The sequence below is a fragment of the Eptatretus burgeri genome, chromosome 5, assembly GCF_056783735.1.
Source record: "Eptatretus burgeri isolate ZD-2024b chromosome 5, Ebu_testis_v1, whole genome shotgun sequence".
NCBI classification, from domain to species: Eukaryota; Metazoa; Chordata; class Myxini; order Myxiniformes; family Myxinidae; genus Eptatretus; species Eptatretus burgeri.
In genome coordinates this window covers 96,782,689-96,809,416 of record NC_140965.1, presented here as the reverse complement: position 1 = coordinate 96,809,416, position 26,728 = coordinate 96,782,689, and the positions used below count along the sequence as shown (strand labels likewise).

The 26,728-nt window shown below is 42.0% G+C and overlaps 1 protein-coding gene across 2 annotated transcripts; it reads left to right on the top strand.

Moving 5' to 3' along the window:
* Window positions 1-15: 15 nt before the first annotated feature.
* Window positions 16-17,418, top strand: LOC147027012 (uncharacterized). Of its 2 annotated transcripts, XM_085883028.1 has the most exons (4): window positions 70-155; window positions 9,593-9,687; window positions 9,802-9,942; window positions 14,679-17,418. In XM_085883028.1, the coding sequence occupies exons 3-4, from the start codon at window positions 9,802-9,804 to the stop codon at window positions 15,849-15,851; spliced, it is 1,314 nt and encodes a 437-aa protein (XP_085739154.1). In that variant the 5' UTR covers window positions 70-155; window positions 9,593-9,687; the 3' UTR covers window positions 15,852-17,418. The 2 variants fall into 2 exon arrangements, with proteins under 2 accessions (XP_085739153.1, XP_085739154.1); XM_085883027.1 differs by lacking the exon at window positions 9,593-9,687 and having other exon boundaries at window positions 16-155.
* Window positions 17,419-26,728: the final 9,310 nt, after the last annotated feature.

The window sequence follows — 26,728 nt, the reverse complement described above, 5'->3', positions numbered from 1 at the left end:
GTGACCCAAACCCTAGTGCTCGTTAAGTCCGCCCACGCGTGGTCCTCCTCCCCTCTGATGAGCGGTTCGAGGCCGTATAAAGGATCGTGGAAGGCTCTGTGCGTGGTCGGGTGAGGTGTACATTCGCGGTGGCTCGGCACACCAAACTAAGCCAGGTGAGTTCGTCATTTCGCGCACGCTCTCAAAACTTTTCTCTCGCTCCGCTGATGACTCCAACCCCAGGACCTTTGTCCACAAACCCCTGATCGGGTAGTCTCAGGGCCGGATTTAGGCATGGGCAAGCTGGGCAGTTGCCCAGGGCCTCCACAACCAGGGGGCCTTCACATATTGCATGAAAAAAAAATATTGCAAGGAAAAATGTATTTGTGAGTGCCTGAATGGTAGTTGGTAGTTCATGGAACAGATACAAGATATTCATCTATAACCGATAGAAGATATGCATCTTATCTCATTCTCTATTTTATATCGAAGTTCAGATTCTTTGTTCTTGAAAAATATATTTTATGGATGACTGTAAATATGTCTTGTCACCTTTTTAGTATTCTAAGGTAGGGTGGGCCTCCACTACTGAAGGCTGCCCAGGGGCCACCACATGTCTAAATCCGGCCCTGGGTATTCTTTAATATTCCGCCATGTCTCTATCGTATACGTTTCGTGTTGCGAAAATAAACCATACCTGTAGGTTATATCGTGCATGGGTATTCACAAGCAAGACAGTTCGAAATCCCAACTGAAAACATCAGGAGATTAAAAGGCCAGACTCAACGCATAACCCAAGATGACAGCTTGGACATCACTTTAAATGTTGGAAAAGTTTGGGGAACAAATTTACAGGGAAGACAAAACATTGATGACTTGGGGCGATAAATCAATTCGAACATAGTTATTTCTTATGTAAAAAACATGACGATAAATATATAAACTATCGTTAATAAACATACAACAACCAATTTAGGATCGAGCAAAAGCTTTTCTGACTACATACGGTTAACATGATGTTTCTATACAGTACCTTGAAAATGGCAATTAATCTTCACCACTTCTTACCATGTAATGACTCACACCAAGTTTATAGAAGAATTGCTGAAAAAAATCTCTCTGTGCCACTTGTGGAAAAGCAAGATCCGTAAACTGCATGTTTACCTGATCTGGTGTTGTGTACATCCATCACTCACCTGTAAGGGTTTTCAACAAACAAGTTTTGACAAAAACAAAAACAAGTTCAAACACTTGATAAAAGCAAACAAGGGAGTGGGGGGTCCTATTATTGTCCACAAATTGAGGAAGAACCACCTCTTTTGCTCGATGAAGGGCTAGCGGCAGAAAGGTCAGCTTTGCATGCACCTCATTTCCCACGGCGGTTAGCATACCCCTCCCAGGTATCCAAGGACGTGCCGGACTGACTCTGCAGGTTAGACACCTTGCCAGCTGTCGGACAGCTAGCCAGATTCCGTTTAGTGTCGATAGCCACCTGGGTTGTCGACCTTCAGTTTTTTTGGGGGGAGGGGGGTTCAACCTGGCGTTCGAATTGTCTGCCAATGCACACAAACACTATAACCTGAACAAAGATGAATAACTAGCCATTTCACTCGACTCAGTATCCGTTTACTGTGTCGACCCTCCATGCCGACCTCCTCCCCTCCCCATCTCCCAGTTTTGATCCCTTGCCCCGAACTAAGATGGTCCACATGCTTTCTCAACCATTGCAGGTGCTTTGTTACCGTGCATGCGCGAGGCGGAAACTGGGGTTAAGCAATTGGTTCACTTTGTCTGTCTGTCTGTCTGTCTACAAACGACGGTTTATGATCGAGGAACAACTTGATTTCGATTGAATGTTATATTTTGTAACACGAATCGAAACATGAACCTGCAGTTTAGCAGTACTTTGGTTCTGAATTGGGAAAAATGTACGGAATCTCATGCGGATCGCACATGCGCACAGAGTAAGTGAATTTTTTTAACCTGTCTGTCAGTCAAACAAAATTTAAAATCATTCAAACCAGGAAACTTACTCTTTTTAGCGATTGTATGCAACAACAGATCATAGACACGAAGAACGAATGTAACGTGTTAACTATGGTGGTGTAAAAAAACTGATTCCTATGCATTACTTACCCCCTTTATATTCATTGATTTGCATTAATTTAATGTGTATATCATGACTTTTGTTGCTTGGATGAAAACAGACATCGCTGGTGGGTACAGCCTCAGAGTGATTGCCCCATTGATTGGTATTTTTCTCGTTTCAATGAATGTGATACAGCTTGATAACCGGATGAAACTACCTACTTGGTACTGCAAGCTTACTTTTTCCATCAAATTAATACGATACTTCATCTCACTCTTAAAATGGAAGTGTGAACTTCTGATTTTATGGTCTGTGCCTCGACATGTGATATGTGCGTGTCCTCGGGGCAATAGCACATTTGGCACTCCAAACAATGCGCTTTGTGTAAACTGAATGACAACAATAATGCATAGAGGCCTTTGCAGAAACATGACTATGTTCAAAATTGGCTCCCCAACTAGAACGGGCACTTGGTAGAGAGCATACCTCTGCCAGGCTGAATGTTTTGTACTCCACTGATAGATCAGATCTGAATCCACACCTTAGCCAAAATCGAATCAGCTTGTTCTTGTCATCTACCCAACTTATCCACAAGTTTTGTCATAATCCATCCAAAACGTTTTTGAAATATCATGCTACAATACATATCGTTTTTGACCCTATCTCTTAATGGTGAAGAATCACTTGAAAATTAAATAATTCTCGTATCCGGTTCCGGATTCGAATCTGCAGCAAAATCGAATACATTTGTCCCTGTCAAACAGCCAAACTGTTCATGAGGTTTCATCCAAATCCGTCCATAACTATTTGAGATTGTGTTACTGTATATCTTGTTTAGCCGTATCACTCAATGGTGAAGAATCATTGAAAAATATTATAGTATTCGGAGCTTCGCAAAAATCCAACCAATTAGTCCTTATCACACAACCAACCTGTCCACTAATTTTCGTCCGAATCTGTCCACAACTTCTTTAGATATCCTGCTCACAGACAAACAGACAGACAGATAGACAGACAAACAGACAGGAATGAAAGCACAACCTTCATCTTCAGTGGAAGAGGTAAATATGGACCCTCCAAACAATGATAGGAGCCTTTGAGCCTGCAGTCACACTGTTTGAGCCTGGCTTGGCTTTGTCAAAGCACACATCATTCGATCAGTGACTGAAGTTAGTTAACCCTTTGAATCTTGAACTCCTTGGATTTTCGGCTCCCCAACCCTGGGCTCCCTGGAGAAAAATCCGGCCACTCAGGCATATGGAGGTTTGAATAGCTGCTGGTAAAACACCCGCTCAGGTTCAAAGGGTTAAATACCACCACCCCAGTCAACAAACCTTTTTTCATTTTTTGTTAAACATGCAACATCACCAAGAAAAAAATTCTTAAGAATGCAAGTCCTCATTCAAGGACACAGCCCCAGCTGCACCACTTTAAAAATGTGATCTGTATATTTCATTTAAATAACAAATTAAATGAATAAATTAATGTAAAGGTAATAGGTATATAAATAATTTAAGGTAGTATGTTGACAGCAGTGATCATAAAGTACTGGAATACAAGACCCGTTGCTTTGCTGATGGAAATACCAATCTTTGCTCTAATGGCTAATCAATAGGGCAAGAAGAAAAAGGAATCCAAGTGCGGGGATAACCAGCGTTGCAAGTTGGTGTTTGCAGTTTCGCCATGTATACCCATGTACCCATAAAAAAAATTCATCACAAACCTTCCCGGGAGTTCCCTGAATCCACCATGGATCGATTTATTGAAATCTGTTAATCCATTCTCAAGTTATAACACAACAGACAAACAAACAGACAGGCCTATATATATATATATATATATATATATATATATATATATATATATATATATATATATATATATATATATATATATATATATATATATATCTTCTTCTTTTGGCTGCTCCCGTTTGGGGTCGCCACAGCGGATCATCCGTTATGATCCGCATTGTGATTTGGCACATGTTTTACACCGGATGCCCTTCCTGACGCAACCCTGGTCGCCTCTTACGACACAGGCACATGGTACACCTATTTTAACCGGGGTATACACTGCCCAGTACACTGGTACTCATTTCGCCGACCTCGGAAGTATGACAGGCTGAGTCAACATAATTATATATATATATATATATATATATATATATATATATGTATATATATATATATATATATATATATATATATATATATATATGTATATATATATATATATATATATATATATATATATATTTATATATATATATATATATATATATATTTCAGAATCGGATCCGACTAATGCATATAAACATTTAGGTCCTCAGACAGTTATTTCCCTAAATGCATGTCAAGGATAGACCCATCCTCATGTCTGGTGGGATTCTAACTTTTATGCGTTGGAGGATATAGAATAGATTCCCTTTCTTATGGGATGGCCTATTTCTCTTAACGATAGACACATTGATGCACGCGAGATAGCCATTAGCCTAACAGAGGCTCGTCTACCCCCTTTCCATCAGGACACATTGGCTTGGAAGTGGACGATTTATTTACACCTTGGACTTACAGGACATTTGACTAAGCCCACCGTGGGCTTTTCATGAGCAGTTATTCTGATGGTCAAATAGGGCTGTGGATCATTTACCGCACCCACCTCTTTCACCGATGTTGACACCCACCTATTTCCAAAACAAAAGGCTTTCATTTGTCCAATTCACACATTCTTTAACACCCTTCCTATCATCAACTGCTGGAGAGTTGTATGGTGGGGGAGGGGGTTTGAGAGGACAGCATGAGGGGAAGGAAGGGAAGGCAGCGAGAGAAGGGAAGGCAGCGAGAGAGGGGAAGGCAGCGCGAGGGGAGGGGAAGGCAGCGTGAGGGGAGGAGAAGGCAACGTGAGGGGAGGGGAAGGCAGCGTGAGGGTAAGGGTAAGGGAAGGTAGCGTGTGGGGAGGGGAAGGCAGCGTGAGGAGAGGTGAAGGCAATGTGAGGGGAAGGGAAGGTAGCGTGTGGGGAGGGGAAGGCAGCGTGAGGAGAGGTGAAGGCAATGTGAGGGAAAGGGAAGGTAGCGTGTGGGGAGAGGAAGGCAGCGTGAAGGGAGAGAAAGGCAGTGTGAGGAGAGGGGAAGGAAGTATGAGGGGAGGAGAAGGCAGCGTGAGGGGAGGGGAAGGCAGCGTGAGGAGAGGTGAAGGCAGCGTGTGGGGAGGGGAAGGCAGCGTGAGGGGAGGGGAAGGTAGCGTGTGGGGAGGGGAAGGCAACATAAGGGGAACAGAAGCAGTGTAATGGCAAGGGAAGAAAGTATGAGGGGAGTGGGAGGGAAGGCAGTGTCAAGGAAGGGTAGGCAGCGTGCCATGGTATTACCGGTGATAAAATGCACCCAAACGGCAATGTTTTCTTTTTAACCACCGTGTTCTGTATAAAACTGGGTGGGAGCATTTGAAAATTAAAACCCACGCTTACCCCTCACAAAAGCCTGCTTGCCCCAATTCATACGCATTCCTCCAACCTCCAGCATGTCGGCACACGCAAACCCCGTGAAATGAAAGCGAGAGAAGAACCTTCAGAGTGTAGGCTTTATTCCACTTGATTGAAGCTGCTTCTACGGGCACATCAGGGGATACAGACGCAGCAAGGAGTACATAAGCAGCAATGTATACATGTGCAGTAGATCACCGCAAAATAAATCAGCATAAGCACGGAGTCCGGTATACTCTCAATTCTCACCATTCAACGAGCACCAAGTGAACCGCCGCCGTAAATGACAATGCCCCTGGGACAATCCCCCCGACCGCGCGGAATCTTGGCTTTATCTATCCCGTGCACGAGCCGCGCGACATGTGATCGCGCGTCACGTCCTTCAATTCACCACACCCCGCCACATCCATGTGTGCTGTCTACATACCTCTTCGTTTTCAGCCACTCCCGACTATTAATGTATTGCAGCAACTATTAGTATATTTAAATGAATATTTTGTCATGAAAGCAGATCGCACAAAACCATAAAAAACAAGCTACATCCGTAATTGCTGGAAAAAAAAAGTACCGCTGTCGACTCTATCGTCATGACTGGCAAAAACTGGATGAGAGAGCACGGCCTTGTGCCAAATCAAGTTCCATTTTCTGCCCATTCCTTTATCTTTTCTTCACCAAATATAATCATCTGAACAGTAGAAAAAATTCAGCTTAATGCTTTGTTTAAATAAATACACTAAGTTATCAAAATCACCAATGTGTTTAAATTTTCATATTTTATTTTTACTCCAGACGCACGCACGCACGCACGCACGCACGCACGCACGCACGCACGCACACACGCACACACGCACACACACACACACACACACACACACACACACACACACACACACACACACTCCACGTCATTGGACGAATGAACAGGAGACCAAAGTACAAGCTCCCAGCCTGGCTGATGCCCAGTTGGGTGGCAGAAAAAATAGGTCGTGTTAAATATGTTTTTCTGTCCATCGTCATTTGGATTTTTAATATGTTGATCAACAGCTCATGGAAGAGCTTGTACATAAATCACATGTGGGACAAAGACAGCAGTAGTGGTGTGCCTCCATATGGAGTATAAAGATATTGGTAGATGATGGATAAATACATATCGTACACATGATTTTAACTGGGGTTCTGAGCATCATATGAGCCATTGGTTCAATGGAGACTGCTAATCAGGCCAATGCAAATTGAAAAATAATTTTATATTATTTCTTACCAAGCCTGGTGTTGTCTTATCAGTTGGAGTGGCTGGCTTGGGATCCCAGGGTCCTGAGTTTGAGCCCTGTTGTCCCCTGAATTAACACCAGGTGGAGTTGACTCAGCCTACCAACCTTCAGAGGTCGGTGAAATGAGTACCAGTGCACTTCATCAGTGGCATAGCTGTGCCTTAAAGCAATGATGCAACCACCAGCCACAGGCTGCATATGAAGAAGAAGATTTCTTACCGAGTTTAATTTCCCCCAATTGTCATGATCTCCAAAACCAACCATTTGAATTGTCGGGAGTCGACCCTGTAACTTTACAGATGCAACTTAACTATGCGTTCACACATTTTGCCTTGAAAGCGAAAAATAACTGATATCATACTTGGTGTAATGGTTGGTTTCCGTTGTGAGTCTGGGAGGTAGGCAGTTCGAACTTGACCCGAGCTGAGTCGTACCAAAGACTTTATAAACCAGAAAAAGAACAATCAGAGATTTCAGACCTTCGCCAGAACTTGTTTTGTGTGGTGTTTGTGTAATCAATAAGAGATAATTACAACTACCACGATATAACTGCTGGCAGTGATGACCAGGTACTAAGACATCCCACTTTGATGCAACCCCATGTTGATTTTACACCTGACCCTGACCCATGACATTTATTATTATTATTATTATTATTATTATTATTATTATTATTATTATTGAGTTGAATTCAGAATGGGATTAAAATAAATTCAATTAAAATCAAATGGAAGACCAAATTGGTACAGTCTTTCCTGCATTGGAGTAATCAGAAGGAACCCAAACAAGAAAAAAGCAAAGATGAAGTCATCAGGAGGAATCTGGATATGATTCACATTTCAGCTGCTACTCCTCTACCCACAAAGCCATCCAGGCAGCTAAGTCAGCCTTATTTAAAAAATTATTAAAAACCCAGATCATTTTTTAAAATATTTCTGACTGCCAGACCATGCATCTGATCAAGTTGTAATCTATAACATGTATTCCCCATCACTACTTGATCATATTTGTGAAGTTTTACATCAATTGATTAAGCGGTTCCAGAGAAAACATTATTTAATATTTTTCTTTAATCCAATATGGCTGCCAAACCATGTGACCTATCAATTATTCCTTTAAAAACCTGTACACCCAAGGCTTAGGGAATATTTGTGTAAAGTTTCCCCTTGATTTATCCAGCCATTCTGGAGAAGATATTTATACATTTTAGGGTAAATCGAATATGGCTGCCAAACCCTGTGACCAATGACATATGTGAGAACCTTTTGTTCCTCATGGAGAGGCGTTCATACCTGTAAAGTTTTGCTTTGATCTGTTCAGCCATTTCAGAGAAGAGGCTTTTTGAAGGTTTAAAAAAAAAATAAACAACATGGCTGTGAAATCACATGACCGATGAAGTCATCAATTTTTTTCTGTAGACCATTTTAACCCTAGATGACCCACAAAAATTTTCATACTGATCAGATGTCACGTTCTACATAGGCAATTACGACGTCACAACGAAGGTACCCATTATGTGATAAAATAAAATCACACATTCCCAATGGGGAGTACTTGCCATGTGCCAAGTTTCAATGTTTTCCTTGGTGCAGTTTCAGAGATACAGATGTCCAAAGTTTTTCGGTTTTTCCAACATGGCTGCCACACCACGTGCCCTATGATGCCATAATTATGGTTAGAACATTCTGCATGATTAGTTGCTCCTATGGTGAAAATTTAATCTCAATCCAACAAGCAGTTGCAGAGAAAAACACCAAAGTTCTGTGCGGACAAACAAACAAACAAATCAACAAATGTCACCCGCAGGGTGACCCGTATCTTGCCAAAAGGTGACCACGTGTGACTTCTTTAAGGTCACACTGAGGTGAACAGAGCTGCTATCCACCAGGAGCGACTCCTTGAGGAACATCTGCCTACGAGAGATTCCGATGAGAATCGTTCTACAGAGTAACCATGAAAAATATGCGTTTGCCTCATAACGTCACCAAATGACGTCATAACGTCTCAAGCTTGACATATCTAGAAAGCACTCATCGAGGTGTTCAATTTGAGGTACTACACGATATGGTTCGTAAAACTTGAAAATTTGACCTTGGGGTCAAATATGTTTGACCTCAGGCGCTAACCATGAAGGTCAAGGCCAATCGCCACCAAAAACTAATCAGCTGAGTGCCAGACCATATACTACATTCCCATAAAGTTTGGAGATGATACGATCAAAATTACTCAAAAAATAAGGGTTTCGTCGACCTACATGATTTACCGCAAAGTGGCCTTGACCTTTGACCTTGACCTTTATGTGTGCTGAAGGGTATTGTAATAATACTACGATATGTGTACCCACAAGAGTTTCCGATGAGAATTGTGCTCTACAGAGTGATATAAAGGTGAAAAATCCAATGATTACAGACAAACAAACAAAAAAAACTTACGAAGTAACAGATCTTGCAAAAACTTCGTTTTGGCAAGATAACAAACAGACAAACGGACACAAATGCAATACCCTCTCCTTCCGCGAGAGTAAAAATATGGTACGTGCTACTTCCTTGCTTGCATTTGAAAAGGATAGAGAACAGACAAACAACCATAGGTGGCCAGCATTACACAGGCTTAATGGGGCAAATGGTCTCTTCCTGCAATGAAGTTCTTTTTCAGGGAATTCCTCTCAACATAGGGTTTCCCTTTTTCAAGTAAAAGCATATTTGAGTGCAATTCTTCTGTGATTGGAACTGTTTTCATTTTTTTTGATTATAATTGTTGTTATTTTTTTAGACAGAATTTTATGCACATGGAGCAGTGAAACAACAGAGGACAGCAAGTTCACAGACTGACAACAGATTGAAGGGGAACAGATACACAGATATCATGTGTGTGATATTGTTCTATGGGCTACCTGCTTAAGACAGTGATGTGACGAGACACATCTTTAAAATAGAGTGGTTTCTTTACCTGTAATTATAGGATTTGTAATTTCATTGCAGATGAGCAAGAAGATGTCGTGGACAGGTGTACTCCTGGTAGCGGGCACCATATATGTTGCACTCGCCAGCACCCGTCTGTGTGAGAGACACTGTCTTGAGTGTGCCGAGCTTGGGCTGGCTCCACAGAACTTCAGCACTCAAGTAAGGAACTCATTCACAGGGCAGAGTTGTGTCGTGCTAATTAATCCTGTGGTGTGAAATGTCATCATGGATGATAAGCAATGGATGCAGAACAGTTAGAGTCTAAAAGACGTGACGACATTAATAAGTGATGTGGATTCACACTGAGCAAGAGCCAAAATATTATGGGAAGGACATGTTGTGAGGCCGTTTCAGGACTTCAACATGGTGCATCTCGAATGATAGTGTTAGTGGTTACAAATAGATGTGGCCTTACATGGAAATAGATAGCTTTGTGTACCTTTTTCATCCAGGGACTGCATAAGAGCTCAGTTGGTCACATGCTCATTTTTGAGCTGACTGCTCATGAAGAGGTTGAAACTGAATGAAACTGTCCTTATGTGCTTGCTGTGAGGGGTGTCCTTTTTCAGAAAGTGGCATCCTTTGCACGGGAGACATAAAGCCGGCTTTCCTCTCTGCATTTAAGTTGTAGACCATTAAAATCCAACAGCATATTTCGAAAGGAGGAGGACATGGTGTGTTTTAGTGTCTAGATTAGGAGGCGTAATGGTAAGAATGTCCACTTTGAGTCTGGGAGGTCGGCGGTTCGAACCAACCCTGGCAGAGTCGTACCAAAGACCTTAAAAATGGTACTTGCTGCTTCCTTGTTTGACACTCAGCAATTAAAAAGGATAGAGCACGGACAAGCAACTATTACGCAGGATTGATGGGTCTAATGGTCTCCTCCTGTATTGAAGTTCTTCATAAGGGAGCTTTTATCATTGTTGTTATTGTTCTGGATGAATTCACTGTTGAGAGATTATATGGGATATGCAAGTTAATTACCCCATGGACACGCACGTGAAGCGAAGAGCAGGGTTAAGGAATTGGTTCACTTCGTCTGTCTGTCTGCAGACATCAGTTTATGATCAAGGAACAACTTAATTTCAATGGAATGTGATATTTTGAACACGAATCGGAAAAGGGATCTGTAGTTTTCGCAGTACTTTGGCTCTTAATTCGTCCCCGATCGCACATGCGAAGAGAGGAGTGAGATACCTTTTTTTTAGATCCTTGTCAAGGATCTCTGTCTCACTCACGTTGTTGTTCTTGTGGACTTTTTTGTTTCACATCCTACAGTTTTCTTCGAAACTTCCTGAAACTTGGCATACATATGTAAAAATACCCTGCGCAGACAGTAACCATCTCCGATTTTGACAATTCCTCCGAGAAAAAAAGTAATGACGTAAAAATGTCTCCGCTAATGGAAATCGCCTAAAAATTATCTCTGAAACTAGGCAAGCTTTTTGAATTCTGTTTGTGGGAATCGAACAGGGCATTAGCAGAGATGAATTACCGCACATATGATACATCACTATGACGTCATTCCTATTTTTATGACGTCATTCCTATTTTTTGACATTTTTTGTTTCACAACCCAGAGTTTTCATCGGATCTTCGTGAAACTTGCCATGTATATGCAGAAAGCCCACGCGCAGGCAGTAACCATCTCCGATTTTGGAAATTCTTCCTAGAAAAAAAGTTGACGTCATAATATCGCCGCTAATGGAAATCGCCGATACCATTATCTCCGAAACTAGGCAAGCTGTTTGAATTTTGTTTGCGGGAATCAAGCTGGGCATTAGCACAGATAATTTATCGCAAACCTGATACATCACAATGACGACATATTCGTTGTTATGACGTCATCATTAAGAGGACGAGGATCTCACCTCATTCGAGCTTGTTATTTTTTTACTCTGCCTGCCTGTCTGATAGTCATACAAAATTTAAAATAATTCTAACCAGGAAACGCACTGTTTTTAACAATGTCATAAAGGACACAAACAACAGGCATGAAGCACTAATGTGACATGTTGGATCAGGTGGTGTCGAAGATGCTGCATTTTTTTTCTACGACCTTTAAAATCTTTATTTATTTCAATTAAATTATATACTTGAACACTGTAGAACACAATTCACCTTTTTAGGACTTTCAAACCCCTTCTATTTAGCAGTACTTGGACAAAATATTACGGCATTTTACCTCATCACTACCAACCAAATTTGCTGCTCGTATATCTCGCTCATGTCCTTGTTTCTCAAGACAGCATGGGGTAACGTATTCTATCAACTCTCGAGTTACTATTAAAGGAGTGTGCTTCTTAACTGATATTAACTTAATTAAAAGAATGCGGTCCAATGCTGCACATGTATGGTAACTGAGCACTTACCAATTTAAGATGAAGCTGAGTCTATGGGCTTATCTCTTTCACATCACAGACAGGCTGGTGGTCTGTCTTCTACCACTTCCTTTTTGGTCTTGCACTCCCCCCCCCCAACCCCAGGTTTCAACAGGGTGTATGTGGTGCATCATAAACCCCTTTCTGATGAAACTCCCAAAATCCAGAATCACTGCTCACCTCCAATCATTCATTTCTCTTCTTCCCCACCTGTGGAACTAACTTCCATTGCTTGTGCAATGGTTGCCAACCTATGGTTGTTTGTCCATGTTAAATCTCATTCTTCCCTCCAGGTCTTCAAGACAACATTTTACTACCATCTCAGATCAACCACAAACCAAAACCATGATTTTTTTGCTACCCCCGTTAACCCCCCTCTCCCCCTCACATCCAAGCCCCCCTCTTTCCAAACTTCCAGTCTTTCCTTCCTGAGAGTTTGCTTCTGTATCTACCCTGTGCATCCTCCACTTCCCCCTTCGTTTTCCCCCAGATCCCTTATTTGTACAAGTCTTCATCTATTTTGTGCCTTGGCCCTTCGGCTGGTGTGCTTCACAACTCTCTTTCTGCTGTTCGTTTTGTTCTGTTATTTCCTGATCCATTCTATATTCCATCTCCTCCACGAGCTTTTACTTTGTATAAAAAAATAATAAAGTAAATTTAAAAAAGTAAGACCACTGGACCTGTAGCTTCTCTGGGCTCTGGCCTAATGTAACTCAAATTTGGTACGATTCTGTCTACAGACATTTCTGCAGGGTGCATGTGGTGCTGCCCTCTTTTATTTAACACTCCCACCACCTCCTCAATGACATACACAATAAATATTTGGCCCGAATATATACCTCCCATACATATGATGTATATACATTATACATCCATACTGGTGGATCTGGCAAAGAAGATTTTTGAAGGAATTTAAACGATTTTCCCAAAAATTTACTGCGGCTGCCATTTTGACACACTTCCGGTCACATGATCAGCATGACACCCGCAATTTAACACGAGGACCCTGTCCTAATGTAACCAAAATTTGGTAGCATTGTGACTGGTGGGTAGGAGAAGAAGATTTTTGAAGGAATTTATGCAATTTCTCCCAAAATTGACAAAGTTAGCCATTTTGACAACTTCCGGTCATGTGATTGGCATGATCTCTGCAATTTAACATCTCTACCCTGGCCTAATGTAACCCAAATTTGGTAGCATTCTGACTGGTGGTTGCAGAAAAGAATATTTTTGAAGGAATTTACTAAGTCCGCCATTTTCACCTCCTTAAATTCACGTGACTGGAATGAATGCAAACCCCGTTACCAGTCAGGAGCAGAGCCATGCTGCCAAATTTCAGCCACATCGGCTCAGCGGTTTGACCGGAGAAGTCAAAGGAGGAGATGGACGGACAGACGGTGCTCGACGATACCTTTTCTGGAATTCCAATTCCAGTTAAAACTAATAATGGTGTGTACGTACATAAAGCACAAGCATGATTGACTAAGTGACCTCCTCCTGTGCCTCAGATTTTTTTAATTCTTCTATATCCCTTTCTTTTAAATAATATGGAGGACACAACAGGGATTACCTGATTCATATTGCATCCACACTCATAAACCAAGATGGCAAGATGTGTTCTTTTAATACGTGTGGGCCACTTGTTTACTCTGGAAAGCTGCATAGAACTTGTTTGTGTTCTTACCGTTGACAGTTCATAGAGTATGTAAGATTGGCCCAAGTCTTCAAAATACTGATAGCAATTGGCCTGACATTCAACTGCAGCAGGGATTTGTAATTTGTTAAGCGTGCCAGAGACAACTCGTGCACTATTTCCCGAAAGACACCGCAGGATTTTTAATGTCCATCTAATGTTGACAGACAGGGCACTCGGCTTGACATCAATCCGAGGAACATTGCATTGATGTAACGTCCTGCCTTTGAAGCACCAATCCGATAGTTTATAGTGTAGGTCGGGGATCAAACCCAGACTTGACGGATCAAAGGCAAGTGTGCTACCTCTGCCTCATCCTAAGAGAATGGACGGCTGAATCGATTCCTCAGTTAATTTTGCCTTTGCTGATATGTAGTCCATACAATAGTACAGGTTGAACGAGAATCTGACAAAATTGTTCATCATTGATTTCAAGACCTTGTTAAAGTTCGATAAATGCCTCGTGAACATCCAATCCCAGATTTGTCTCCAAATGACCACCATGGTCAATACATTCATCACAATTGTTTGCCTATCTCTCTATGAATGTAGAAAATTGGAATTGTCTTTTTACAAAAATAGAATGTTTCACTGCAACAGGTCAACTTACCATGATTATATGGAACATTTTTAAGGATCATTTCACATAACTTCATGAAGAAACTTGTTTTGTTTATAAATTATTATTCGTATGAAAAGGAAAACGTTGCACATTTTGTACCACTCCTTGAAAGAGTAAGGCAGTTAAGTTTTGAGTATCTATGTGGGTCTTTGTTAACATTCATGGTCTTTCTTCCCATTATGTCCATACTGCCATCCAGGTATGTACTCTCGAGTGTGAGCGAGGAGTTCCAAGCATGACACAATGGGTCACCTGTCGAAACTCCCTGCAAGCTGCGAGCAACAACAATCCACAGATGAGCTTCATAAAGCTGAGACGGCTGACCAAACGCTCAGCAGAATTCCCGGGAGAAGAGGGAGAAGGAGCAGTGGAAGAAGCTTACCCTTTGCCACGTGACATTGATGCAGACCAAGCACAAAAAATACTGAATGAGAAGAATGCTGCAACCCATGACCTGCTTCGTGCCATTAAAATGGAAGAAGCACGAGAGTCTGGTGATGTTTTCAAGCAAAAACCTTTCAAATGGACAGAAGACAGAGATGAAGAGCTCCATAAGGATATTGCGAATGCACTTCATGACTTTCTACATGAGAAATTGATGAAAGAACTTGAAGCTGACAGACTCTCCCATCACAGACACATGGAAGTAGCTGATGAGGGGGAAAGACCAAATGAAAACACACGCAACACCTTACAGCAAGACAGAATAGGTGGTGGGTTTGAGGATGTCCAAAGAGGAATTCCTGTAAAAGAAGCAAAGCGTTATGGGAGCTTCATTCGCGATGCAATGGAAAGAGAGCCACCAGCAAATGAACCCAGAGAAGAAATTAATACAAATCAAAGAAAGCGATATGGTGGGTTTTTTGAATACAGCAAGAGACATTATCCAGAGAATGGAATGAACTTCATGAGAGATACCGAACTTCCAGGTGCTTCCAAAAAAGAACAAAAGCGCTATGGGGGATTTATTCGAGAAAGTGATGATGAAAAGTTAGGAGAACAAAGACGAGGAAATGAGCAACTTCAAAAGCGATATGGGGGTTTTATTCGCAGCAATAATGGTGGCATAACATTCAACGAACGACAACGTAACAAAGGATTTTATGGTCTTCAAAAGCATAGTGCCCCAGAGAATGGTCAAAACAATGTGGATGATAAGGTAAAGTTTGAAAAAGGAAGCACGCCATTTTTTAGGAAAGGAGAACTTCATCCAAGTGATTTTTACATGGATGGAGATCATGAGGGTGGTCCTCCAGAGCTGCAGAAGCGTTATGGAAGTTTTTTACGCTTCCGGAAGTTCCCAAACTCAGAGAGCAACGAAGAGGAAATTCAGTGGCCTTCTTTTAGAAGTCTACAAGGCTACAGGAAATGAGATGTATGAAACGTGCAACAATTATGACAGTGTTGATAATCTCCAAGAAGGAAAGAGAATAATATAAAAGATTGCCGAGAGGTCTTTGACTCACCATGTAGGGTGACAACAAGAAAGTGCGTGAAATGGTTATTGCATTATCATCACCTGACATATAGGACATGAGCCGAGAATAGCCCGGGGGGGGGGAGGGGGGACATGTATCTATTATGTATACACAAATATGGTGGAATAGTTCACTGCCCTTCCCTTTCGCCCCAACCTCTTCCCTTATTCCTCACTTCCCAGGTATGCTTCACGAATGCCTCTTCCCAAATCTTTTTCCCTTCTCTCTCCACTCTTCCCACTACACTCTCGTATAACCTTTTTTACTTTTATCATCCATCCTCTCTTCTCTTCCCTTCCCATTCTCAATTTAACACCCCCCACCACCTCCTCAACGACATACATAATAAATATATGGCCCGAATACACACATCCCATACATACGATGTTCAGTGTGCTTTCGTTGTAGGTGTTACTCATTTCTTTTTGCGATTGTGGTGTATTGATTGGTATGTTTGTGACGAGTGTATTGTTTGTGATTTATTTAAGTGAGTGGAACAAGCCTCTGTGGATTAGAATCTGCAAAAGACATGAAGCTTTTACGTTTGATGTTGGGGATGTGGTTTTATTGAAAGCTGATAAATTGTCCTTTGCTGCATTATTGCTGTTATTGCCAAGAGTTCAATTTACAAAGAGAACACACGATCGAATGTCAGTTGCATCACACATTTTTGATGTGCTCAAGTCAGAGAGTTGGAAACTGCCTGACCATGTGAAATGAGTTTATTTATCATGGTTTGGTCAATTTTTCACAGTAGCTCTCTAACGCCATTCCTGGTGGATAGAAAGGCAATGGTGTCCCTTAAAGTTGTCTTTTTGCGCTTTTTAAATGTCCCATCACAGCTATATGTTTGTGAATAAACTGATGTGAAAGCAACGCAGGGATGGAAGGCTACTTCTCTTTCAGTGAGGGGATAGGCCTTGAGAGAAAGGTAAATGGGGTGATTTGTGTACAGCTCTCTCTCCATTAACCCCGAATCATGAAACAATTGAAATCATCAACTCAAGTTCAGTTTCGACAGTCTGGAACTTCTAACCTTTCTACACAATGAAAAGTAATTTGAACAATCATACAATGTTGTGTATCATGGATAACAGTGCGGTTATGCTCATTACTTGGCAAAATAGTGTGTTCATTCTTACCTGGTCCCCAGGTAGTTTTTTCGACATGCCAGGAAAATATAGCGCATTACTTGGCTCTCGGGAACATTAAATATTACAACAAGAAAAAGAGCAATCAGAGATTGCAGACCCTCGCCAGGACTTCTTTTGAGTGGTGTTATTTTATAGGTTTTAGGGTAAATCCAATATGGCTGCACCATGTGACCTATGACATGATATATGTGTGAACATTTTATTCCTCATGGACAGGCGGTCATACGTGTAAAGTTTTGCCTCGATTTGTTCAGTCACTTCAGAGAAGATTTCTGTAGGGTTTTTAAAAAAAACAAAAAAAAAACAATACAGCTGCCAAATCACATGACCGATGATGTTATGAATTTTTTTTTTCTGTGGATCATTTTATCCCTTGATGACCAAAATTTTTCATACTGATCGGACATGGCGTTCTACATATGCAATTATGACATCATAACGAGGGCAACTATGACGTCATAAAATCACACTGATTCCCCATGAGGAGTACAGTAGTACCTCTACTTACGAATTTAATTTGTTCTGGGAGTAGTTTCGTAACCTGAAACCTTCGTAAGTAGAGACGCCTTTTGAATGTAAATGCGCTAATCCGTTCCAAGCCCCGCAAAATTCGGACATTTTGGAAGGAGCCGTAGCTTTTAGGGCTTTCTTTTGTTTTATTATCGTGCCGATCGTAGATATATTACGGCCATATTCTTTTGCGAGATCAATCAAACGCATCCCCTTTTCATACCTTTCTATTATCTCTTGCTTTGTTTGTATGGCCAGAAAAACTCTCTTCTTCTTCTTTTCTCCTTGTCCACTTTTCTTCATTGCTTTCTTGGGGTCCATTGTGAATAAAAGTTACTGTAATCCACACGCGTACTGTACTGTAACACTGTCCGAGCACTTCGTAGACCATAGACTGTATACAGTATAACTATATTTACAGAGCGGGACGGGGACACGAAGAGCATGCTGGAATACACGCATACGCAAAGGGTTGCCAGGCAGATTTTAGGCGATAGCCAATGGCAGAGCAGCTACAAGTTTGTTTACGTTCGGGAAACTCTGGGAGCAGCGAAAAGCAGCGCCTACTGTACTGTATTTTTGACTTCGTATCCTGAAACGCCTTCGTAACTAGAGGCAATATTTTCCCGTTCAGGCGCTTCGTAACCTGAAACATTCGTATGTAGAGACATTCGTAAGTAGAGGTACCACTGTACTTGCTATGTGCCAAGTCAATTTTTTCCTTGGTGCGGTTTCAGAGATACAGAGGTCCAAAGTTTTTCCGTTTTTCCTATATGGCTGCCACACCACGTAACATATGACGTCATAATTATCATTTTAATGTTCTAGATAGGTAGTCGCACCAATGGTGAAAATTTCGTCTCAATCCGCCAAGAGGTTGCGGAGAGAAACACGAAAGTTCTGTGCAGTCAAACAGACAGACAGACAGACAGACAGATAGATAGACAAACAGAAAAACAAACAAATGAAAAATCACTCATCGAGTGACAACTTGGCAAAACAGCACAAAGTAGAATAGCACTAGGTAGAACGCATACCTCTGCCAGGTGGAACAGTTCACGTTTTGTATCCCACTGATGGGCTGGATCAAAACCAAAATAAATCTGCTTGTTCTTGTCACCTAATCAACTCATCCACCTTGTTTTCTTGTAACTCAACCACAGCTTTTTGAGATTATAGTGATATATTTAGTTTTTGGCCCTAATCAATCAATTATTAGGCCTGTGTTGACCTTTTGACCTTAAAATTGATAGGTAATTGAATTCAGTGACTTGATGTGCAAATGCTCTTCAAATTTCAAGTTGATTGGATGAAAATTGAGGATTTTAGAAAATTTGGCCCAAATTGGCCTCTGATTACCTCAAAATTAGTAGGTGGTTGAATCTCTGAAATCTTAAGTTAATCTCTGAAAATGTCAGAGCGATCGGTTAAGCGGTTTGGGCTGGAGGCAGGTGAGCTGACAAACACACAAACAAACAAATACATAAACAAACGAGAGGGGGAGCACTCGGTAGAGTGCAAAACCTCTGCCGCCAATACTGCTAGGTCACTCAAGTGAACCTGATATCCTATTCATTCAATTTGACATCAACAGTGCTCACAGAGTTATAGTTTGCAACTTCCCCTTTTACATACTCAATTCATTCGTCATAACTGGATTCCTTGAGACAGAAATTGATTTTACGTGGGTATAACCACCTGAAGTTCCAAAATCAGCCGCAATTATAATTTTGGCATGTTTTTTTTTTGTTGGAAATCACTTATAACATGTAAATTTTATAACAAAAAAAAAAAAAAAATCGAAATTTTGTTGAAAAAATATTTGCAAATTTTTTTTTCTCTAACAATTTTTTTTTTGGGGGGGGGGTTGGAAATCACTTAACACATGTAGAAATGCAAAAAAAGAAATCGAAATGTTGAAAAAAAAGTTGCAAAAATTTTTTTTTCTCTAACAATTTTTTTTTGAGGGGGGGGGGTTGGAAATCACTTAACACATGTAGAAATGCAAAAAAAAAAAAAAATTTCAAATATTTCTTCAAATTGGCCACCATAGCAGCCATATTGGATTTTGGACCAAGTCCAAAATCTAATGGCATGATCCTTGGACCAGACCTAACCCCACCCCCCCCCCCACCAAGTTTTGTCGAAATCCGTCAAGGAGTTTTTCCGTAATACTGTTCACAAACAAACAAACAAACAAACAGAAAGGGGTGAAAAACAGTAACCTCCATCCATCTTCGATGGCGGAGGTTAACAAACACACACATACACACAAACAAATAAACGGAGGCGATCAACATATTGGTCAAAAAATATATATTGTTTTTTTTTCCAAGTAACAAACAGATCCAAATGCAATTCCCTCTCCTTTGGCGAGGGTAAATAGAATTTCAAAAGTGTGGCAGTTTTTATCCATAATTAATGTGACTACATTAAAATCTAAGGATAAAATGATGTAGATATCCTTCCATGTAAAGAAATTCCATTGCAGTGATTGGCCTTCCATTGGCTTTACTCGAGAGATGTTAGCTCCAGGTCAGATTCTCGACCCGATCATAAACCCTTTACACAGATGGCGTTGCATCAATGAATGTCGTCCTTGGAAAGGATGTTGAGCCGCGTGTCCGTCTGTGAGCATTCATTGGAGGGTGCTAAATAATCCACGGGGCCTTCCAAAAAGAGGAGGCGATTGTGGATTCCAAGTGGGCTTGCCAAGTTTCAAATTTCTGCTCTCACCAGCTGGGTGGCTCATGCTGGGCAGATGAACATGTACACATGACACTAACACATACACCCACAAAATAAACAATAGTGTATGAAGTGCTTTAGTTACAAAAACTAATTTCCAACCTTAATGAGACTTTGTCCAAAAACAACTTGAAGGTTCCAAAAATTTACAGTGAAAAAGAGTTATTGCCTTGCCAAATAACCTTCCATTCGTGATTTGCATCAAAGGTTCATGTGGTTGTTTAATTTGCTTAACTCATGAGCTTTTCAACTTATCTGAACCTTCTTCTCATGGTGCTGGAATCCCAGGTTAAAATTCCATATCCTATTATTGTGTGAATGGCAGCCTCCAGACAGGATGCAACCACTCCCAATGGTGACCAACACACGCTGGGCTGAGACCCCAAAGATGGCCAAACAAAGGCTTTTCCTTAAAGGTTTGCACCAAGTGGTTGCAGCAGGCCTGTGAACGGGCAGAGCTATTCTGATGCATTTATCAAAAAAGTTACAATAAGTAAACTCTCCATGGATCCGAAATTAATCCAAATGTTCACTCCACAAAATGGTGGCAACATGTATGCCACTCATAACGAAAGAGATAATTAATTGATGAATTGATAACACACTGACACAATATATGGCCACAACCATTAACATGGTATAAAACCTATTTACCCCGAGGTGTGGCATAGACAACCATTCACATAACCCAGGCAGTGTTGAAGGATAGGCCAGCATCAGGCAGCAAGCGGGAGGCGGATATGGCTGCAGGCGAATGAGAATATCGCTGGTGGGAGAGGACACAGTGGGCCAAAGGGATGACGTGGGAGAGGGATAATACTACACCGCAGCAGAGAAATGCACCACTGGATTGAAACAGCCACCTCGGTCCACTTTTTCTTCCCTTCTCTCCCACAATGATGGAGTGGGAGCTTTTACCAAATCTCTGCCTCCAGCGACTCACACTTTGACAAAGATCTGCTGGGAGGAGACTCTTCCCTCCCTCTGTTGCAGGGGACAACGTAGCATGTTCTTCACCACACTGCCCATGCCTGCCTGGGTTTACAGAGGGGAACATTAAATGAGACACCTTAATCTATATACGCTAGATATCTCTAAAAGCACATCCTCCGGTCAACCCCAGGGGCAATATTCTACAGTAACTGATTATTTTGAAGAAACATTTAATACTACAGGATAAGAAGTTCTAAATGTGAATGTGAATGTGCATCTAAGGCCTTGATGTAAGTATTGCCTCCACTCCCACAAATATATCAATACAAACATGCTTTGTTATGAGTGCAAACAAGTCTAGGACAAATTTGAAGCAACGTCATAGCTGCTCAAACACTCATCTTTCAGCAGATTACAACTCCACCCAATTTGTTTTTTTTTAACCACAACTATAAATACGTATATTACTATACAATACTTTTTGCCCTCCCCCAACAAACTTGCATCATATCATCTATTTGAGTGATTTCAGAAGGAAAAGCACCAGTCTTTACTTGATGCATCAGATTTAGCTAAACAATTTATTTCTTGTATAATAATAGCTTTGCTGTTTTTTGAAGCCTCCCCCTGCCTTTATGATAGAGGGAGGCTTATAGCTGTTATAGGGGTTGTTTCTACAATTGGTGCCCCTAATATTTAATGGCACCCCAACGTTTTTTAGGCTTGGTTTTTTTTTCCCCTTCCTGCACTCCCAATTTCAGAGCTGCAGCTCAAATCCGGCTGGGACTTTTGGAATGAAATTTGGCATCAATAATGGGAATAAAAACAACATGGGGTTGGATAATTTGTTTTGATATTGACCGATTTTTAAGGTCATGACCCAATTATAGACATTTTGACATTTTTCACCAAAACTTGACCAAGATTATTTCCAATTGGAACTAAATTGCCCTCCCTAGATAGCCTCGCACAAGGTGCAATTTATGCTTAATTTACATCATACTCCTCCGGGTTAAAGGTCAAGGTCTTACGCCCCAAGGAGTACGAAACCATCATTTAGGTTTTTCTCCCTTTTTCTGCCAATATCAAAGCTGATCTCAGATATGGCTGGGACTTTTGGAATGAAATTTGCCATCAATAATGGGAAGAATGAGTTGACATTTTAAAAAGTTGACCCTGACCTAATTTTTAGTCATGAACAAACGTCAAAACCAAAATGCTTTTGACGTTTTCATGTGGCACATGCTTGGGAGCCTCATTGGTATGCATTGCTGTCTGCACTGTCGCTGATGATTCGCCAATAAACGATGACATCGGTCCGGTAGCTGAGGTGGTATGTAGAATTGGGATCCTCATGTGTGTACTATGTGTGAACGTCTTTATAGTTGTTGAGGAACTCTGGGAAGGGTTCGAAACAGCATTTAGCACTTACCTTGTGTAGGTCTTCTTGGGTTTCTTCATGCAGCTTCTTTGGCTGGAGGAGTGTGGGAGGAGTCAATTGTTTATACATCCATATATATATATATATATATATATATATATATATATATATATATATATATATATATATTGTTGCGGGCTGGGATCGAGTAAGAAGAGCACGGGGGTGGGGGGGGGGGGGAAGCTATCCCGGCTCCCCATCAGACTCCGCGGAATTGTAGGCCATTGCACAAGGATAATTCCATGATGCGGCGGGTCGCAAACTGACCGTGGACACCAATAACACAACCGTGTGACCTAGGATCCTCCAGTCTCTGGGTTAGCCGGGTTACCTAATTAATCACGTGATTTAATTACCGGGGAACACGCCCTCGGTACACCTTGTCTGAACCGGATCATTCTACCGGAGCGGATCACTTTACCGGATCGGATGCAGCCGAGCGACACTGCCAAGGACGTACCGGCTAAAAGGAACGGATTGTTGGGAATAAAGTCTCAGCTAATCTAGGATTCGGACCATGCTGGATCAGTGAAAGAAAAGACAAAAACGAGCAGGGAACATTCCTCATAGTAATTTATTAACAAGCAGGTGAGGAAGGGTATGTGGTACAATCAATAGATTTATTGGGGTGTGCAAGCAGAGATAGGGAAGAAAGGAGTGGTGCGGCAATAAACAAGCAACTTATGAAAGCGGACACAGAGCAGACTTAACCCGAAAATAATAATAACAATAATAATAATAATAATAATAATCTTCTGCAGTCTTACTTATGTGGGCAGGTGCCAGGACACACACACACACACACACACACACACACACACACACACACACACACACACACACACACACACACACACAACCCAATGAAGGGGAATTGAAGCGAGAAAGGAGAAGAGTTGAGGCTACGGTCTCTTGGTACCTTTGCACGCTTGCCCGAACACGCCACCAATACGTTTGGGAGGATGCTCCGTGGTGCGGTACCCCCTGACAGCTGGCACGTCTTCTCTTGCTTCGTGGCAACTCGTACAAAGCGTCGTCCAGAGAATGAGACGTGATCGTTGGCATGAAGGAGGGGCTTGAGTTGGGAGGGTGGAGTCAGCGTCGTGTGGACGGGGAAGAGGAGGTGGAGTCCAGGCGACAAACGCAGGAGGCAGAGTCGAGGCGATGACGACAGAAGGCGGAATCGAAGTCCAGCTTGAGCGGAAGGTGCAGGGCCGGATTTAGGGTAGGGCCCATGGCCCGGGGCCTCGCGCCTCCCAGGGGCCCCGCACAAACACAAAGATTACAAGAAATTCTGCTATTTTCCCCCTTTTGTTTGTTTGTGAAAAAAATCTAGTTCGTTTGTGTAAATGGTCAGTAAATCACGAAACAAATACTCAATATCCCTGTTAATTTGGCATCTGTTTGGTTATGTTTATCATTTATTTTACATCTTTGAACTTACTTTTTTTTCCTTTCCACCGATCATAAGAGCACAATCTTAATGTCTACCACAGAAATAGGTCACACGAAAAAAGTGAGGGTTTTCCCAATCCCAGCAAGCTATGGCCGTCTCGATTTCATTTTTTGCAAAATTACACGCCTGCCCTGAATCTATATTTGCTATGTACTGCGGAGGCGTACTGCTGGGGTGGTTATACTATAATTGTGTAATTCAAGTTTACACACCGGATAATATTTTATTATATTTATAAGGTGTATCTTGGTGGTAGAGTGGTGAGGTTGCTGGCTGGTCACCTCAATGTGGATTCGGCGGAGTGGGTTCGAATCCTACCGGTGGCATATGTAAATCATGTGTCATGGCCAAGACACGGTGGTTTCCTCCAGGTTCTCCGGTTTCCTCCACTAGAGAGACACACCTCACAATAATAATCTGAGCCGTGGAGAGATACTCGACAAGCCCGAGGCTTCTTATCAATCCACGTTAATATATCTCGATTATTATTATTATTAAGGTGTGTTAGGTGTCAACTGCTGAAATATTGCTTTCTATTGTAGGAACTGCCTTTGTGTGGACCTGGTTGAGCCATGGCGGAATGTGAACGTGATCGAGGAAGAAAATACCAGTCTGGTGCGGCCAAGCGGAAGGAAAGCATAGCAGCCGAAAGCGAACGGAACAAGCTACCCAAAATTACAAGTTGGCTTAAGAGTACAACAGCCACAGTCGGGTTATACAATGAACAGGATAACAACGCAAAGGGAAACATAGCTACGACTACGTCAGCATTATCTGCTGTTGGCCCTGCTCCATGTTTCAGTGCTGCTGATGCTAGCGGTGATAAAAACTCAAACGATTCTGCTTCAGAATGTGGTTCAGAAGTAGACAGCGAAACGGCTGAAGATTATGAAAAAGACATTGGCCTTTGGCCAGACCAGCTACCAGAGAAGTTCCAAAACTACTGGATCGAGAAGGGTAGTGCACAATGTCGTAATGTAGACAGTGACTACAAGAACTCCGCTGTCCGTGATGGAAATAAAACTCGTCATTGTACAAAAAATTTGTTCAGTAGAAAACACACGTTATCTGGAGAAGAAATCGATCTCAGTTGGCCGTGCTATTCTGAAGAGACCGGCTGTCTGTTCTGTTTTATTTGCCGTCTGATGTCACCCATGTCAGACACTAAAAGTCGGTTTACATCCGGGTTCCAAGATTGGAAACACGCGAGGGAGTCGATAGAAGGACACAGTAATTCAGATCAGCATAAACAGGCAATGTCGAGCCTAGCCAGCAGAAAATCATTACAAGGCCACGTTAACGCTGGACTAGTTCGTCAGTACGAGTCAGAACAGCACTACTGGCAAGAAGTGCTACGACGGTGCGTGGATGTCCTCATGTTTCTATGTGAACGTGGTCTGCCCATCCGAGGTGACGACGAGGTGATCGGTTCGGTACATAATGGAAATTACCTGGGAGTGATGGAGCTTCTGAGCAAGTTCGACACTTTCCTTGCGGCACATCTCCATAAACATGCTAACAAAGGGAGCGGTAACGTAAACTACCTCTCATCGACAGTATGTAACGAACTAATCAATGTGTTGGGTAGAAAAGTTCTGAGTGCCATTGTAGCGGAAGTTCGGAGGGCCAAATATTACTCCATATTGGTGGACTCTACTCCAGACGTGTCGCACACTGACCAGCTATGTCTAACCATCTGCTACGTGTTGCCAGAGGGGCCAGTAGAGCGTTTCTTGACATTCGTGCCCTTACTGAATCATACAGGAAAGGAGATCGCAGACATAGTTCTTGATTTTCTCCAAACGAACAAAATTCCGATCTCTGACTGTCACAGTCAATCGTACGACAACGCCAGCAACATGTCTGGAAAATACCGCGGCATCCAGGCGCACCTAAAAAAGTCGTTGCGAATTCGCCGAGTTTGTTCCTTGCATGGCTCATTCTCTCAACCTCATCGGGACGTGTGCTGCTGAGTGCTGCACGGCTGCTGTGACTCAGTTTGGTATCGTTCAACGGCTATATGTTTACCTCGTGAAGTCAACCTATCGGCACAAACATCGCGATGCACTGAAACACATGCCAGTCGTCAAGTGCTTGTCAGATACATGGTGGTCGGCCCGTGCAGATGCTGTAGAAGCACTGGCCAATGGCTTCCAGCAAAATATCACGGTACTTGACGATCATGCAATGGATGAACATCAAAACGCGAGGCCAAAAATGAGGCATCTGCTATTTTGAAGGAATTGGAAAAAAACTTGAGACGGTGATTCTGCAAGTAACATGGCAGGAAATTCTAAAGAGGTTCAACGCGACAAGTCAGCAGTTACAGAAGCCGGGGCTCGATTTGAACACGGCAGTGAAACTACTTGAATCACTGACAGAGTTTGTACAGGACCTACGGGAACGGTTCGACGACTTTGAACATATTGCTATTGATAAATGTGGTCACAGCGAGTACGAAGACTATCGGTAACGTGCTTGAAGGAGGAAGCGACACCATGATGAAGTACACAGCGCCGATGACACCCA

Bases quoted from the DNA above. Each gene is read 5' to 3' on its own strand.
- LOC147027012 (XM_085883027.1), top strand. From the start codon at position 9,802: ATGAGCAAGAAGATGTCGTGGACAGGTGTACTCCTGGTAGCGGGCACC. The intron at 9,943-14,678 runs GTAAGGAACTCA...ACTGCCATCCAG, and splicing joins CACAGAACTTCAGCACTCAA to GTATGTACTCTCGAGTGTGA.